This window comes from Tursiops truncatus, chromosome 15 (assembly GCF_011762595.2).
Source record: "Tursiops truncatus isolate mTurTru1 chromosome 15, mTurTru1.mat.Y, whole genome shotgun sequence".
In the NCBI taxonomy this organism is placed as follows: domain Eukaryota; kingdom Metazoa; phylum Chordata; class Mammalia; order Artiodactyla; family Delphinidae; genus Tursiops; species Tursiops truncatus.
In genome coordinates this window covers 34,141,088-34,156,715 of record NC_047048.1, presented here as the reverse complement: position 1 = coordinate 34,156,715, position 15,628 = coordinate 34,141,088, and the positions used below count along the sequence as shown (strand labels likewise).

The window sequence follows — 15,628 nt, the reverse complement described above, 5'->3', positions numbered from 1 at the left end:
TTTTTAACATTTTATATGATTACATCTATCAATATTATAGACTTTCATAATTACTGTTTATAACGCATGGCTGCAGGATACTCCACTGAGATATATACCTGAGTTTACCTAATGGATCTCCTGCAGTTCAATATCTGGCCTGATTTTAATTATAAATGAGCCCAACAAATATCCATCTCTTCTATTTTTTGAATTTAGATCTCTGTAAGTAGAATGTAACAGGCTCCAAAAATGGTTTTAAAAAATGTAGACAAATGGCTTTCGAATAAGGCTGTGTCCATTTATAATGATCTCTGGCAAAGTCTCAAATCACCAACACAGAGCACATTTTTTAAAAACAACAAATAAGTACACATAAATACATTAAAAACTTGTCCTACTAGATGATTTAACAAGCCAAAAATGGCCACTTTCTGCTTGATATATTCTGATTACTCCTGATTACTGAATCTCTTTAATACCTCTGTTTATTAATTGTTTCCTCTTTGTGAGCTATTTAAAAATCTTTAAATCATTACTATACTATTTGTTTAACAAGAAATTCCACTCCTGGTTTTATACCTAAAGAAAACAAAAACACTAATTTGAAAAGATACACACACCCCAAATGTTCATAGCAGCATTACAATAGCCAAAATATGGAAGCAACCTAAGTGTCCATCAACAGATGAATGAATAAAGAAGATGTGGTACACACACAGACACACACACGGAAGAATATTACTCAGTCATAAAAAGAATGAAATTCTGCCATTTGTAACAACATGGATGGACCTAGAGGGTATTATTATGCTTAGTGAAATAAGTCAGACAGAGAAAGACAAATACGCTACACTATCACTTATATATGGAACCTAAAAAACAAACAAATAAATGAATATAAATAAAAGAAACAGACTCATAGAACAAATTAGTGGTTACCAGTGAGGAGAGGGAATCGGAGAGGGGCAAAATAGGAGTAGGGGACAGTACAAACTGCTATATATAAACTAAATAAGCTACAAGGATATATTGTGCAGCATAGAAAAATATAGCCATCATTTTATAATAACTTTAAATGAAATATAACCCATAAAAATACTGAATCACTATGCTGTACACCTGAAACTAATCTACCAATGTAAATCAACTATACTTCAAAAAAACCAAAACCAAACAAACAAAACCCCCAAAACCCCCCACAAAAACTAGGGAAAAATACATAAAAATTGTTAGGGTAGTGGGAAATTTTTAGAAATACAAAATTTTTAAATTCCAAAAAATCAAAAAAAAACGAGTTGGCATACTTTTCAATTTTTTTTCGTTTATTTTTTGTTGTGAGGAGTATTATCAAAAACTATTCATGGGGTGGCTGGGATGAATTGGGAGAATGGGACTAACATATATACACTACTATGTATAAAACAAACAGCTAATGAGAACCTACTGTATAGCACAGGGAACTATACTCAATGCTCTGTGGTGACCTAAATGGGAAAGAAATCCGAAAAGAGAGGATATATGTATAGGTACAGCTGATTCACTTTGCTGTACAGCAGAAACTAATACAACATTGTAAAACAACTATACTCCAATAAAAACTAATTAAAAAAAATATTCATCTTGGGTTTCCCTGGTGGTGCAGTGGTTAAGAATCCACCTGCCAATGTAGGAGACAGCGGTTCAAGCCCTGGTCGGGGAAGATCCCACATGCCACAGAGCAACTAAGCCTGTTCACCACAACTACTGCGCCTACGCTCTAGAGCCTGTGAGCCACAACTACTGAAGCCCGCATGCCTAGAGCCCATGCTCCGCAACAAGAGAAGCCACCGCAATGAGAAGCCCGCGCACCACAACGAAGAGTAGCCCCTGTTCGCCATAACTAGAGAAAGCCTGCATGTAGTAACAAAGACCCAACTCAGCCAAAAATAAATAAATAAATAAATAATAAAAAGAATCTGCCCGCCAATGCAGGGGACATGGGTCTGAGCCCTGGTCTGGGAAGATCCTCCATACCACGGAGCAACTAAGCCCATGCACCACAACTACTGAGCCTGAGCTCTAGAGCACGTGAGCCACAACTACTGAAGCCTGTGCACCTAGAGCCTGTGCTCCGTAACAAGAGAAGCCACTGCAAAGAGAAGTCTGCGCACTGCAATGAAGAGTAGCCCCCGCTCACTGCAACTAAAAGAAAGCCTGTGTGCAGCAATGAAAACCCAACGCAGCCAAAAATAAAAAAAAATAAATTTATTAAAAAAAAATTCACCTTTTTCCTTAAAAAGACAGACTTAAAAAGATCTATGTTAATAATTTTGTTTTCTTCTGGTTTTTCCTTTTGAAAGAAATGAGGGTAAGCAGCAGAGCTGTCTGATTCCAAGCCCAAGTTCATAATTGCTTTGCTCTACTGTCTTCCCATAAATTAATCTGGAAAGAATGGCCACGTTTATAACAATTAAGCTTTCCAATCAAGAAAACAGGATGACCCGAGGCACTTCTATCAAATGGGAACATACTTATAATGCAAACCCTTAGATTCTACCGATGTTCTGCAAGTATGCATGTCTAGATTTCCTGGTTACCCTGGCCTTGAATCAGAAATACCTGCTGAAAGGGCTTCTGAGATCTCACTCCTGACTCAGGGCCCCACAGCACCTACCCAATGCCCAGCACCTGAAGCCCACATCTCTTAGCATGGCTTTCAGTGCCCTTTCTCCCAGGCTCCCTCAACTCTCCAACCAGTTCCTTATTATTCTTGAAAAGGGCGGTTTTAACAAAGTGAACTTCTTACTTTGCCTAGAACATTTTTGTTTATTCAAATCCACCAGCTCTACTACCTCCCTTCATTCCAGCTCTCACCTTGCTACACACATGGGATGCTCACCCCATCATTTCACAAATATATGCTTAGCCACACCTTGTTCCTCAAGAGGCTGGTTCTTTCTTGGTCTCTTCGTTCCTGGCAAATACACTGCTTTAATTTTCTGGTACTTAGACTATGGTTCTTTATTTCTTTAATTTTATTTATTTATTTATTAATTATTTTATTTGGCTGTGTTGGGTCTTCATTGCTGCGCGTGGGCTTTCTCTAGTTGCGTCGAGTGGGGGCTACTCTTCGTTGTGGTGCACGGGCTTCTCATTGTGGTAGCTTCCGTTGTTGCAGAGCACGGGCTCCAGGCACACAGGCTTCGGTAGTTGTGGCTCGTGGGCTCCAGAGCACAGGCTCAGTAGTTGTGGCGCATGGGCTTAGTTGTTCCGCAGCATGTGGGATCTTCCCGGACCAGGGATTGAACCTAGGTCCCTTGTGTTGGCAGGTGGTTTCTTAACCACTGCGCCACCAGGTAAGTCCTAGACTATGGTTCTTTACCTTTTCCTGGATGGGAACTTGATGGGAGCCTGGCCTCTCTCCATTACAAAAGACTTGGAATTCCATTTCAGGGCATGCACAGACCCCTTGAATCCATGGACCACCTGAGGTTAAGAACTTCTAAACCTGTCCTGTCCCATATGGTAGCCACTAGCCACAGGAGACTGTTTATTTTTAAGTGAAACAAAATTTAAAATTTTTCAGTCTACTAGCCATGAATCAAGTGTTCAAGAGTCACATGTGGCCAGTGGCTACCACACAGGCCAGTGCAGATATAGGACATCTCTTTCACCACACAATGTTCTATGGCACGGTGCTGTTAATACAATCCAAACACAGAACATAGTGCAGCCATTAACAAGGACGAAGCAGATCTGTTGATACACACTCTCCATATCAATGATTACACACACACACACACACACACACACACACACACACACACACACACACAAACACACAAACTCTTGCATGTGCATGGAAAAACCTGACAGGTTTTTTTCCTATTACTTATTTCAGGTAATGGCAGAGAGGGAAAATTTCCACTTCATTTTATACCCCTGGGTGTTTTAAATGTTCAGTTTTTATGATAACGTCCTACACTGGTGTATCTACACCCCCACCTGCCTGAACTAAGAGCTTGGCTTCTACTCCATGGCATGCAGAACGATGAAGAGAGACAGGAGGGAGAGTCCTATCCTTAGTTACCCCAAGGGTCAAGGCTCTGTCCCACCCCATCCAACAAGCACCACTATGAATGCTTACTTTCTCTGCAGTCCGGTTCCAGACAGTCACCGTGTGACCCATTTTTAGCAAGTTGGAGACGATGCCACTTCCCATGAGGCCAAGGCCCAAAAATCCTATCCTGAAAAAGAGAGAGACTGATCAGTTCAAGGTGGGGGGTGGGGTGGGGGAGGACAGGGTGAGATCCTGAATGCCACACAGGCTCTGCTTCCTCATAAACCTGGGGAGCCTCACCTCAGACCACCAGGAACGCTGCTCTGTGGTGTGCTGACACCACCACTGCAGAGCCAGCGGTAGTGCAGGCAAAGCGTGCCTTTTCTTATCATGCCACTGTTCAAAAGTGTTCATAAGTTTAAACAGGCATTTTAAAATCCTCAACTGCCACTGCAAGAAGTATGACTCATATGGTTTATGGCAAATCTTCCAAATCATTTCCTTGTTGCTTTGATAGAAGGTCTGAGCTTACAATTCCATTACAGTGAGAAGGCAGACATTTATCTTCAGATCCTGCAACAGTTCCTGATCAGCCACCTCGAGTCATAGGTCTTGAGATGCCAATTTAAAGCACCTTGGGATCCATGACAAGTTAACAGGAGAAGTAAGTACGGAGCCAGCCACCTTCCTCAACTGCAGGAGTCAGCATCCTGGTGCTCACCTCCCCTTCCCAGCTCCACGCCCTGCACCACCTTTGCACTCTTCGTGCCGTCAGCAGGGACAGGCCTTGCCTCGCTTCTTCAAAGCCTCACCTGAGCTTTGGAACCAATCTTTCTTTCCCAGTGCATGGATTCTTCTCCTGAACCTCTTTCCTCCCGTTGCTTCTCTACCCTGGCCTGTCCTTCTCTCCACCACGCCTTCTAACTGCAGGCCCATTATGATCCTTCTGAATCTGAAGTACTCAGGTGGACAGTATGTTTGGCTTACCTTCACTTCCTACAGCTTGCTCCTTCCTACAACCCCTAGAACTTGGGAGCTACAAGCTGCTACATGCTTTTATAGATGATTTTACCTTGCCCAAATGTCTCTTCTTGGTTCTTGCACTTCTGTAACTCTCCTTGCATGAGACATGGCTAAACAATGCCTCTTTCTTCATTTAATTAATTTTTTGGCTGCGTTGGGACTTCGTTGCTGCACGTGGGCTTTCTCTAGTTGCTTTGAGCCAGGGCTACTCTTTGTTGCAGCGCGGGCTTCTCACTGCGGTGGCTCCTCTTGTGGAGCATGGGCTCTAGGTGCGTGGGCTTCAGTAGTTGCAGCACATGGGCTCAGTAGTTGCAGCACGTGGGCCCTAGAGGGCGCAGGCTTCAGTAGTTGTGGCACGTGGGCTCAGTAGTTGTGGCTCGCGGGCTCTAAGGTGCACGGGCTCAGTTGCTCCACGGCATGTAGGATCTCCCCGGACCAGGGCTTGAACCCGTGTCCCCTGCATTGGCAGGCGGATTCTTAACCACTGCGCCACCAGGGAAGTCCTCTTTCTTCATTTATTACCTCATGTTCTTGTTTTCAGCTTGTGTTTCTCTCAGCTCTAAGATCCTCTGCAGCTTCTTCACTTTGACCTGTGTTATCCTTTCAGTATTTTCAGTCTCCTGCAAGTCATATCTGCAGCCACCTTTTCAAACTGGCTCAGAGGTTCCGCTATCATTGCTGGAATATGCACTCTCATACTCTCTGTCCCAGCCTGCTCTAAGTCATTTGAACCAAATGCTGAAAATGGAACCCACCACCACCTTCCTCACCAAATGGCACCCTTGACCATTAAGTTTCAAGCCAAAGCTTAAAAACAAGGAGGTATCTTTTGTCATTCACAGCTATCTGGGTAGTACAAGTTTTCCCTATGATTCTAAATCATGACATACTAATTCTCTTTCCTTTTCTTGGTGTTTCAGGACACCTAGAAGACCTGGGGATAAAGTTTATGCATTTTAAACACAGCAACTGACAGTCCCTCATGGTGTCCCTGAGGCAAGATGGAAAATGTGGACCAGGTGGACTGGGTACGAGGCAGCTGGTCTGCTCTGTAGTTGGCTTTACACTCATGTTAAAAAAGGGTTTGACTGATGGGAGAAAACACTGGACTCTGTCCTTGGCCTAGAGCTGGATTTTTTAAAAAAGCCAACAAAATCCTCATTAATTTAATGGGCAATACCCATTCCTCTTTTTATTAGCATATAACATGCCTCTAGCTCCTTCACTCCACTAAGGAAGTTCACTAAATATAACTGACAGAACAAGTGACTTTAACAGTACAAAAAGTGATGAATAATGTAAAAGACACTGTTTTTAGTCTGAGAAAGAACCCTATAGAAGACTCAGATGGGAGATTCAGACTTAGCTACGTACTTCAAGAGAATGCTCCTTCTTCAAGAACCCTTTCCAACAATACAACTAGCTGTCAGAATTGAGGCAAAGGCAAGTGTGGATGCAAGCTAAGGCCTGGGGACCACAGTCAAGTCCCCCACCTGTCTGGGTGGGGTGGAGAGCAGCAGGCAGGTGCACAGGAAGGACAGGGAGGCGACAGCAGGGAGAGCCAGGGAAGGCAGGACAACGGGCTGCCTTCATCTTTTGCCCCCACCAGGGCCAAGGACAGTGGTTCTTAAAGCATGGTCTCCTGATGAGCACCAGCAGCTATCTGGGAATTTGTCCACCCCAGACCTACTGATCAAGAAACCCTACGGGTGGAGTCAAGCAATCAGTGCTTTACGAGAGGCCTTCCAGGTGATTCTTCTTTTTTTTAAGTTAGCTGTTTTATTTATTTATTTTTTTGGCCACGCTGCAAGGCTTGTGGGATCTTACTTGCCCGACTAGGGATCAAACCTGGGTCCCTGACAGTGAGAGCTCGGAGTCCTAACCACTGGACCACCAGGGAATTCCCCAAGGTGATTCTGAGACACAGGAAAGTCTAAGAACCACTGATCCAAGTGTTCCCTGCTTGGAGACTCACCGGTGAGCACGAAGCCAAATCCACAGTACATTTATAGGGCAGCTTCTGTCTCCCACAAGTCAAATTACTCCTAGGCAAGTCGTAAGAATTACAACTTTCCCTTTCTCTTTCCATTTAGTCCCAGCAACGGTTGGGACACAACCCTTAACAAGCCACCTTGAGGTCACCCTCTGGCCCCAGCAGAACCAGAGGCACAGGAAGCCTCTTCATCAAAGGTCCTACTTTTTGTCTGTGGGTGTGATGCTGCCATTCACAGCCGTGCTGTCTGCTGCCTGGATGGAGGTGGACCCAGTCTCCTAGGGAAAGGAAGCACAAGTCGTCAGGTCAGCCTGCCCATGTGAGGCCCCAATGAAAATAAAAATGAGGAGGCATGGAACATACATACCTCTTCACATATTTTCAATTTCTTTGTGATTGCCTGGTAACAGACAGCTGGCTAATAAAGAAGAAATGAGAAAACCACTTATTAAACTGAACATTTAACCAGTCTTCATTACGATTTCCCTATTAAGGTTAGGCCCAAAGCGGGAAGTTAACATCAAAAACTTATTTGGTGTCCAACCTTACTGAATTCCAAACCACACATGAAAAGTTAACTTGCGTCACTTCAATCAGCTCTCACGCAGCTCTACAAGATGCTTTTGCTGATCATGACGTTGAAAATCAGAGGTGTTAGGTCATGTGCCCAGAATTACAGACCTGGTCAGTATAACTAGGCTTGGAATACAGATCTGTCCAACTCCAAGGTCACATACCATCAGCAGATCCTATCAGGGCTCAGCCTAACCGACAGCCCTGTAGACACTTGGGGAAACTACCCCCACACTCCCAGGGCTCATGGAGACTGCCTTCATCCAGCAGCACTGGCTACCTTGTGGGTGGTCGACAGCTCCTGAAGTTTCAATTCCATCCTAGACTCTGAAGGCAACTGCAAATATCTCAACCACACAGCCACTAAGTTTTAAAAGCTTTTTTGGGTTCATTTTTAATATTTTTTTTTTTGCGATACACAGGCCTCTCACTGTTGTGGCCTCTCTCGTTGCGGAGCACAGGCTCCGGACGCGCAGGCTCAGCAGCCATGGCTCACGGGCCCAGCCGCTCCGCGGCATATGGGATCTTCCCGGACTGGGGCACGAACCCGTGTCCCCTGCATCGGCAGGCAGACTCTCAACCACTGCGCCACCAGGGAAGCCCCATTTTTAATCTTAACAGTGCCTGATTCACGAGTGGTCCTCTATGTAACTTTTAAACTTAACTAGTTGCTCTGGGCAGCAGTACAGGTACAGACTAACTTTTCAGACTAGGGTTAGGTTCCAAAGGAGCAGGACTCTCCCCTCAGGCCAGCTCCTGACCAAGGATGAAGAACCTCAAAGAACAACTTACCTTCTCGGTTTGGCTGAGCAGGAAGTGATGGAAATGAGGGTCTGCATCTTTAACAGGCTGAAACCAGAAAATGATTTAATAAAACAAGTTATCTTCCAACACAGGTCACCTCCTTCTACCTGAGAACCAGCTTCTCCTCTGGCTGAAACACCTCTGGGAGCTGGGCTCATTCTCACAACTGCCTGGAAACTCTTCTCCCACTGCTGGTCTAAGCCTTTCATAAACGATGCCCATTCTACCTGGAGGAAAACTGGTTTCAAGTGGAAAAGAATGAACGTTTCTGCCAGGTTGGTGGATAAATTATTCCCAAACACTGGAATAATATTTTAAAAGCATACTATTTTTTAAATCCAGCATTCACCAGTCACTTCGGATGACCCAGCAGACCAAACCAAATTCTCAAACTTTTCTGATCTTAGGATTTTGGCCCACTTGTGCCTGGTGCCAGACCCTTGAGTGTCTTGACTCGCTGAGGATCAGTATTAAAAGAAATGAGGAGGCAACAACTGCAGGACCGTCAAGGCTTTTCCTAAGTAGGCCCAGCAACAGCGGGACGGTGCATCCACCCCAAGGATAAGGTAGTGTGCAGCTACCAAACATCAAAGCTGTATATACAGTGAAAGGGTGTTTATAAAGTACCAAGTGGAAAAAATCTGCAGAATGATCCCACTTTTGTGAAAACCAACACTACTCCCGAAAGTAAAAACTGTAACATGGGTATGTGATTATGTAAATGATGGTTAAGTGGGTGCACCAAAGGGTTTGGAGTGAGTTACATCAAGCTTAACAGTCAGGATGCCCCAGGGTGGAGACCTGTGCTTTTTAACTCATTCACTTCTGTACTGTTTGGCAATTAGAAAAAAAAAAAGTCTCATACACAAGAAAAGTGGGGGAAAGGAAGAGCACATCACACAGTCAGGCCAGGAAACCAGCTCTGAGGCCGGGCTTCTCCTGGTCCACGGGAGAGGTTATTACCTCGCTCACGGTTGGTTGCCATTTAAACGCAGCCATGGGTCCGGCCATCATCCCCTTCACAGTACTAGACTCGGGGATGGTGAGGTCCTACAGAGGGAAAGGCAGATCGTCAAAATGCCGTGGCACCTCAGGAGCAGGTGTCTTCCTGCCTAACTCTGGGAGCACCTCTTCACTGTTTTGCTCCCTTTAGTCACACTCCACCCCGAACTAGCCCTGCCAGCTCCGCGGTCTCCCCCCAGGCATGGCTCTGATGACTGTTCATCGGGAGAAACAGGTCAAGTTCCTGTCAACACAGAGGGAGCCTTTCTTCTTCTCTGTTCTAGAAGTAACAAATGTGTTCCTGTGCCAAAATTTCATAAGGATGGAGGTAACGGGAAAGCCCGATTGTGGTCTGTAGTGTGGTCAGCAGGTCACAGAGAAAATTCCTTATGGCAAATAATGAACATTAAGATAACAATACTGGCTTCAGAAGGAATCCACCATATCTCAAAAAAAACTAAGAAAGCCACATGGAGCAGTGAGGAGATCTGCCCAACTTTTTACAGCTGCTAAGTGACAAAGCCAGAATTAGAACCGGGATGTTGAGGAGCCAGGAGCCTGCTCTCTCCCCAGACAGAAGGTAGGAACCATTTGGGTGGGGGAGTCAAGAGTTCAGTGGGGCATGTTGAGATCTCCACTAGACAGCCGAGGGGAAAATGCAAGGAGGGCCACCGAGGCTGGAAGACAGCAAATGGGGAGATGGACATGAGGTCAAATCTGTGGTGGAGGGGCAAGAGCAGATCAGCTGTAGAGCTTTATCCCTTGACACCTGGCCCGCAGTGGAGACGCTCAAAAGAACAAAAAACAAAAAAAAAAAAAAATAAGAGGCCCAGCGCAGTACTGTCCCAGAGAAGTTTCTGTCATGATGGACATGTTCTGACTCCGCTGTATCTAGTGCAGTAGCCACAAGTCACATGTCACTATGGAGCACCTGCTAGTGTGACTAAGAAACTGGATTTTAATTTGGGTTTAATGTAAATTAATTTAAATGTAAATGGTCACCAGCCTAGTGACTTGTCTAAGGCCACAACAGAAGGGAGTAAGGCGAGAACACAGCTCTCTGTCCAGCACTGACCAAAGGCCTCAACTCCTGACTCCTTGCTCTCTGCACAAGTCTGGATTTTAGGAGAACCACGGACAGTTCTGTCCTGTCCGGATGGTTTGTGCCCGGAGTTGCAGTTCTCAGCTCAGGACTCAGAAATAAGAGCCCCCGAGAGAGGGTGAATGTGCACCCCTCACATGGCTCCCACACAGAGTCTAGACACAAACACAGCCTTTGCCTTCCCACACATAATCGACACCCCTGCCATCAAGGTCAGGCTTTTCAGTTAATCCTCATGGGACAGAGAATTATGGGCCAGAATGGCAATCATCTGGGGCTCTGCCCAGTTATCAGCTAGGCTACTGTGCTGTTTCAGAGAGGAGCTCGCCAGCCAAATAACAATTACTATAGCAACACACACTCTTTTGTGAGGAGTAAGCCTGACAGCAGCCCCTGGGGTTGCACTAAAACAACCACACTCTCACTGCACAACAGGCTACTGCTAAAAAATAATAAATAAATAGATGTACAATGTTCATCGAATGTATAGTGTCACAGGCGCTAAGTACTTGGCTTCTGTTACTCATTTAATTCTTAAACCTAAGAGGCTTTATTATTTTCAATAAGCAGACAAGGAAACTGAGGCAAAGGCAGTTGGCCAAGGTTGCACAGCTGTAACAAGTCACGGAGTCATGATTCAAACTCTAGGTCCTCCTCCTAACCTCTCCTTTATACCTCCCTTTATCCAAAAAGAAGTTTCTCTCCAGGGCGAGCACAGGAGTTGGTGAGATCCATGGCTTAAGATACCAGACAGCATAAATTTGGAGAACAGTATAAAACCTGACAGCCCAGATTTCTGTGGGTCCCCAGGAAATCAATTTAATTGGATCAAATCAGATCATACCCCCTGAAAAGTTCATGCACTGCTCCTGGCAATTTCTAAACCTTTTCCACCTTTGGCTGGAGGTTCCCTGCACTCATGGTCACTTTGGCTGTCCCCACCGCTACAGCTGCTCTCATCTACTCTCTGTCTTAGGTCATCTAACAGCGAGAAGGACCTTCTCTAATGCAGAGATGGCACAGTGGCAGCTGACAGGCTGAATCTAGTCCAGAGAGATGTTCCTTTGGACCTAAAAGTGTTTTAAAAATTTGAGTTAGCTTCTAACATTTAAAACTGGAACATTTCACTTAAAAAAAAAAAAAATCTGTATTTCCAGCTTCTCTTGAGAAAAACCAGACGATTTGGCAAAAGTTGGCTGTAACCCTGAGGGGGGGCCTTGGCCTCCCCAGACAGCAGCCACTGCCACCCCTAATGCTCTCGGCCCAACCTCCTGCTTGAGCACTCTCTCCCTTCCCTGCCTGGTCTCACTGGTGTCTGAACTTGCAAGTTTTGATCTCACGTTCAGCGTTTCATCACGGCCTCATAACCCGTCTGTCTGTGCCAGCCATCTGGCTTCTAACCCCTTGATCCTGCTCTAACAATCTTCCCCTGTGTTTTGACAGACTACCCCCTTCACCTCAAATTCTCCTCCCTTGGCTTCTAAGACTCATACAAATCTTTTTGGGAAGAAGGTGAGAGGTATATTATTTCTGCTTTACTTTACTTTGCCGGCTCTGCCCACTTCTTCCAACCCTGAGCTATGTGCATCCTCTCTGCAAAGCCAATTTCTGCCCTTCACTCTTCTCTCTCCTTGCTTCCCCCTAAGACAATCCCCATCTGGTCTCATGGATCCAATGTCCTCTCTAGATATTCGCTCCTCCACACCTACATTTCCATCCTATGTTATTGGAAGCCTCCCTGGCAGTCTAGACATCACTCCAAATGCATCACACTCAAAACAGAACTGGTCCTCTTGCCCCATAAACCAGCTCCTCTCCTTACTCCTCTGCTCAGAAAAAAGGCATCATCATTTCCCCAAGCACAGACTTGAAATCATCTCCCTTCCCTTTTTTCCATCATCCCCTATATGTAACCAGTTAGCAAATCTTATGAACTCTTCCTCTGAAGTGCCTCTCACACAGTTCCTTTCAATATTTGCTATCCCACCCACCGCCCACCCCCGCCAAGGAAAGCTCCTTATGAACGCACACCTGAAGTTACCCTTCTCATTGGCTTTGAGCCTTTCTTCTCTGCCCGCCATGATCCCTAACACACAGCTGGGAGCACACTGCCACCTCCACATCCAGCTCAAACACCGTGTTCACGGCCCCCTACTGACTCCATGACAGTATAACACTGCTTAGACCTCAAGGCTCTCCACAATCGGGTGACAACCTGTCTTTACCTGTCAGGTCTCCTTCCTGTCCTCTACCAGTACTGAGACTCTGCATGCTAACATCGAGCCCACGTGGGCTGCGCCCTTCGTGTATGGAAGGCCTTCCCTTCTTTCCTGCTCAGCCCTTTCCAGTGCCAGCCCTTGCACGCTGGCTCAGGCGGACCCTTCTCCTCCCTCGACCATCTGGTCCACCCGTGCATCCAGGCCGTGACCCTCCCCTGGTCTGCAGAATTCTTTAGGGCAGCACATAGCAGAGGACTCTACGTCCATTCAGGGAGCTGAAGCATACCGTAGAGCTCAGCTCTCCGGTATACAAAAGAAAGTCACTAATCCCAGAAGCTACAGAGATAAAACAAACCTTCTCATCCTTTGGGGGCCGACCCCGCTTCCGGGGACTTTGCTCTTGGGCTCTTTTCAGAGGGGACTTGGAGCCTCTCTCTGAGGAGCCTGAAGACACCCTCTTCTTTCCTTCTCCCATGTTCTTCTTCACCTTCCCTTCAGACAGGCTAAGCTTGCGCTTCTCATCACCTGAGTTTGGCCTACTTCTCTCCTCACTGGAATTACGCCGATTCTTGTCATCAGCAGAACTGTGGGACGATGTCTGAAAGTTTAATAATAATAATGATAACCACCACAACAGCCACCACCATCACTACCATGATTTACAGGAGCCACACCCTGTGATAAGTGCTTTACGTGTGTTATCCACACAACAACCCTATGAAGTAGGCTCTGCTGTCAACTCCACTTATATCTGGGGAAGTGGATTGAAAAAGAAATTCAAGTCACTTGCCCACAGTCCCCAAACTGGATTTACACCCAGGGAGTGGATATAGCCCAGAGGCCGTGCTCCTAACCTCCATGCTATAAAAGGGAGAAGGCCTGTGCTATACTCAAAAGCTGAGATACTTCTCCTGGGTCCAAGAGACTTTCCTAAGAGCAACAATCTATTCCAGAAAGGTCAGCCACATGCATGGAGTTTCAAGTTGATTAGCAAAACACTGACACCTTAGATTTGAAGTAGCTCTCTCTCCACTGGCATTGCCTTAAGAATAGTTTTGGGTTCGGGCGATATTTAATCTGTCAGTTACTATGCAAAAATAACCAGTCTGGAGTCAGCATAAAGTGAGAATCGTGAAGCCTCTCACCTGGTCTTTTCCCTTGGCTCTCCTGAGGAACTCTTCTACAGCATCCACAGCTTGCTGGAATCGTTTTCCCTTGTTAATCTTTATCATTTCCTCCTTATGTGCATGATACGGCTTGAGCTGTTCCACTTTGATCCAGGCACTGGCAGAAAACAGAGAGAAAGGATATGTATGATCCGCATTGCCTATGCCCAAAACTATCAAAGACCTCACCCCAGCAGAATGCAAATACCTGTTTGGTTTAACTGGATTTTGAAACAGGCCTTCCATCTTTTTCCAAAACATGCTATTGACCACCCCAAACTCTTGAGCCTAAAAGTATGTTTTCTTGAAACAAGTCAAACAACCACCACCAAAATCAGCATCCTCCAAATAAAATCACTGCACTGCAGGTTATTTCCACTCTTATTCACCAGCCTTCCACACTGAAACACACATACTCTGCCACTAGCTCAGGGCAGAGGAAACCTATAGATGCGCTCCCATTCTCACTACATAGTACAAATGGCCCCACGTGGATCCCAGGGAATCAGGGCTCTTGGAAGCGTTATCAACCATAGCAGCATCACTGTCCATCAAGAGCCTGAGTCAGAATGATGACCTGTCAATCCACTGAGAATGTGGGATGCTACGAGGGCTAAAGAAAGGCAACACCTTCAAAAATCTGCTGCTTCTACAAATGTCTGCAGCCTTGGAGCCTCTATTTGTTCATAAATGATTGTACCCAGGGCTACTAGACCACACAAAACTTGTGACACATTGGAACAAGGGCAGTAGTCACAAAAGGAGGCTTTTAAAAACAAGATTCTACTTGAGATTAGAGGAAAGGGAACATACTCTTCCGATTTTTAATTCCTACCACCAATGCAAAACACATGAAAATGAAAAAAGCCATCAACTCTGGAATAACTGGCCTACCATACTAACCTGCATAAATCTGCCCCAGCTGGCTTTTGTGGTTTCCCTAAATGACATTCAGTTTCCAGAACACCAGTAATAATGGAGAGAATTTTATAGGCTTGGCAAGGTAAGAGTTGATTTACATATTTTACCATGCAATACTCAGAGGTTTCATAGCATAACCTTCAGAAAAAGTGGGTCAAGTCAAGGATATAGAAACTAGGCTATCGCACTAACTTAGGATTCTTTCCTTTAGAGAAAGCTAGAGAATATTCACTAATAACAGTAAAAGTGCTAACCTCTGCACATAAAAATAGAGCTACCAACCCAGCAACAGCCACCTGTGCTTTGAGTGGTTGTGCTAATGGCTGTGATGATGGGTCTGCACAAACACAATCTCTGGAACATCAGTCTGCAAACTAGGACTAGGCATGTTATCTATGGGTAAACAAGACTAGAGAGAATAAAACAGTGAACGGGCACTCAGACGCTGGTCTTATTGCACAGGGCTCCAATGAGATGAAGTAAGCAGGTACCCTTCTAGTGACCAACTCATCTTGAGGTTTGAAATTGGACACAACAGACCCAATGGGTCTGATCTACAAGGAGGAAAAATGGAATTAAATTTTGACCCTACATTATTTAGCAAGTGCATTTACAGCATTTCTAAGGACAAACCACCAGCACAGTCAGAAGAAAAGCCAGACACACCCTGAAAAGCAAGTCAAACTTTCAGATTAAATAGCAGCTCTAAGGTGACACAAGTATCAGTGATGAAGCTTAAAGACCCACAGTCCTCAGGAGAAGCCTCCTCCCTCTCCGAGCTTCAGGTCAGAAGCTGAGACCTGC

General features: G+C 45.3%; 1 protein-coding gene across 11 annotated transcripts in view; it reads right to left on the bottom strand.

Annotated features, from left to right (window-relative positions):
- Positions 1-15,628, bottom strand: part of GLYR1 (glyoxylate reductase 1 homolog) — a 36,435-nt gene that overhangs the window by 9,753 nt on the left and 11,054 nt on the right. For all 11 annotated transcript variants that reach the window (XR_004522108.2, XR_012326132.1, XR_004522109.2 and 8 more), the window contains exons 4-10: positions 13,883-14,021; positions 13,093-13,335; positions 9,378-9,464; positions 8,403-8,459; positions 7,405-7,455; positions 7,242-7,315; positions 4,109-4,208 (exon numbers count right to left, since the gene is read on the bottom strand). Coding sequence is in view for 8 of the 11 variants with exons in the window: in XM_073792360.1 (XP_073648461.1) it covers positions 4,109-4,208; positions 7,242-7,315; positions 7,405-7,455; positions 8,403-8,459; positions 9,378-9,464; positions 13,093-13,335; positions 13,883-14,021 (751 nt within the window). In the remaining 3 variants the exon portion in view is untranslated. The remainder of the gene's footprint in view (positions 1-4,108; positions 4,209-7,241; positions 7,316-7,404; positions 7,456-8,402; positions 8,460-9,377; positions 9,465-13,092; positions 13,336-13,882; positions 14,022-15,628) is intronic.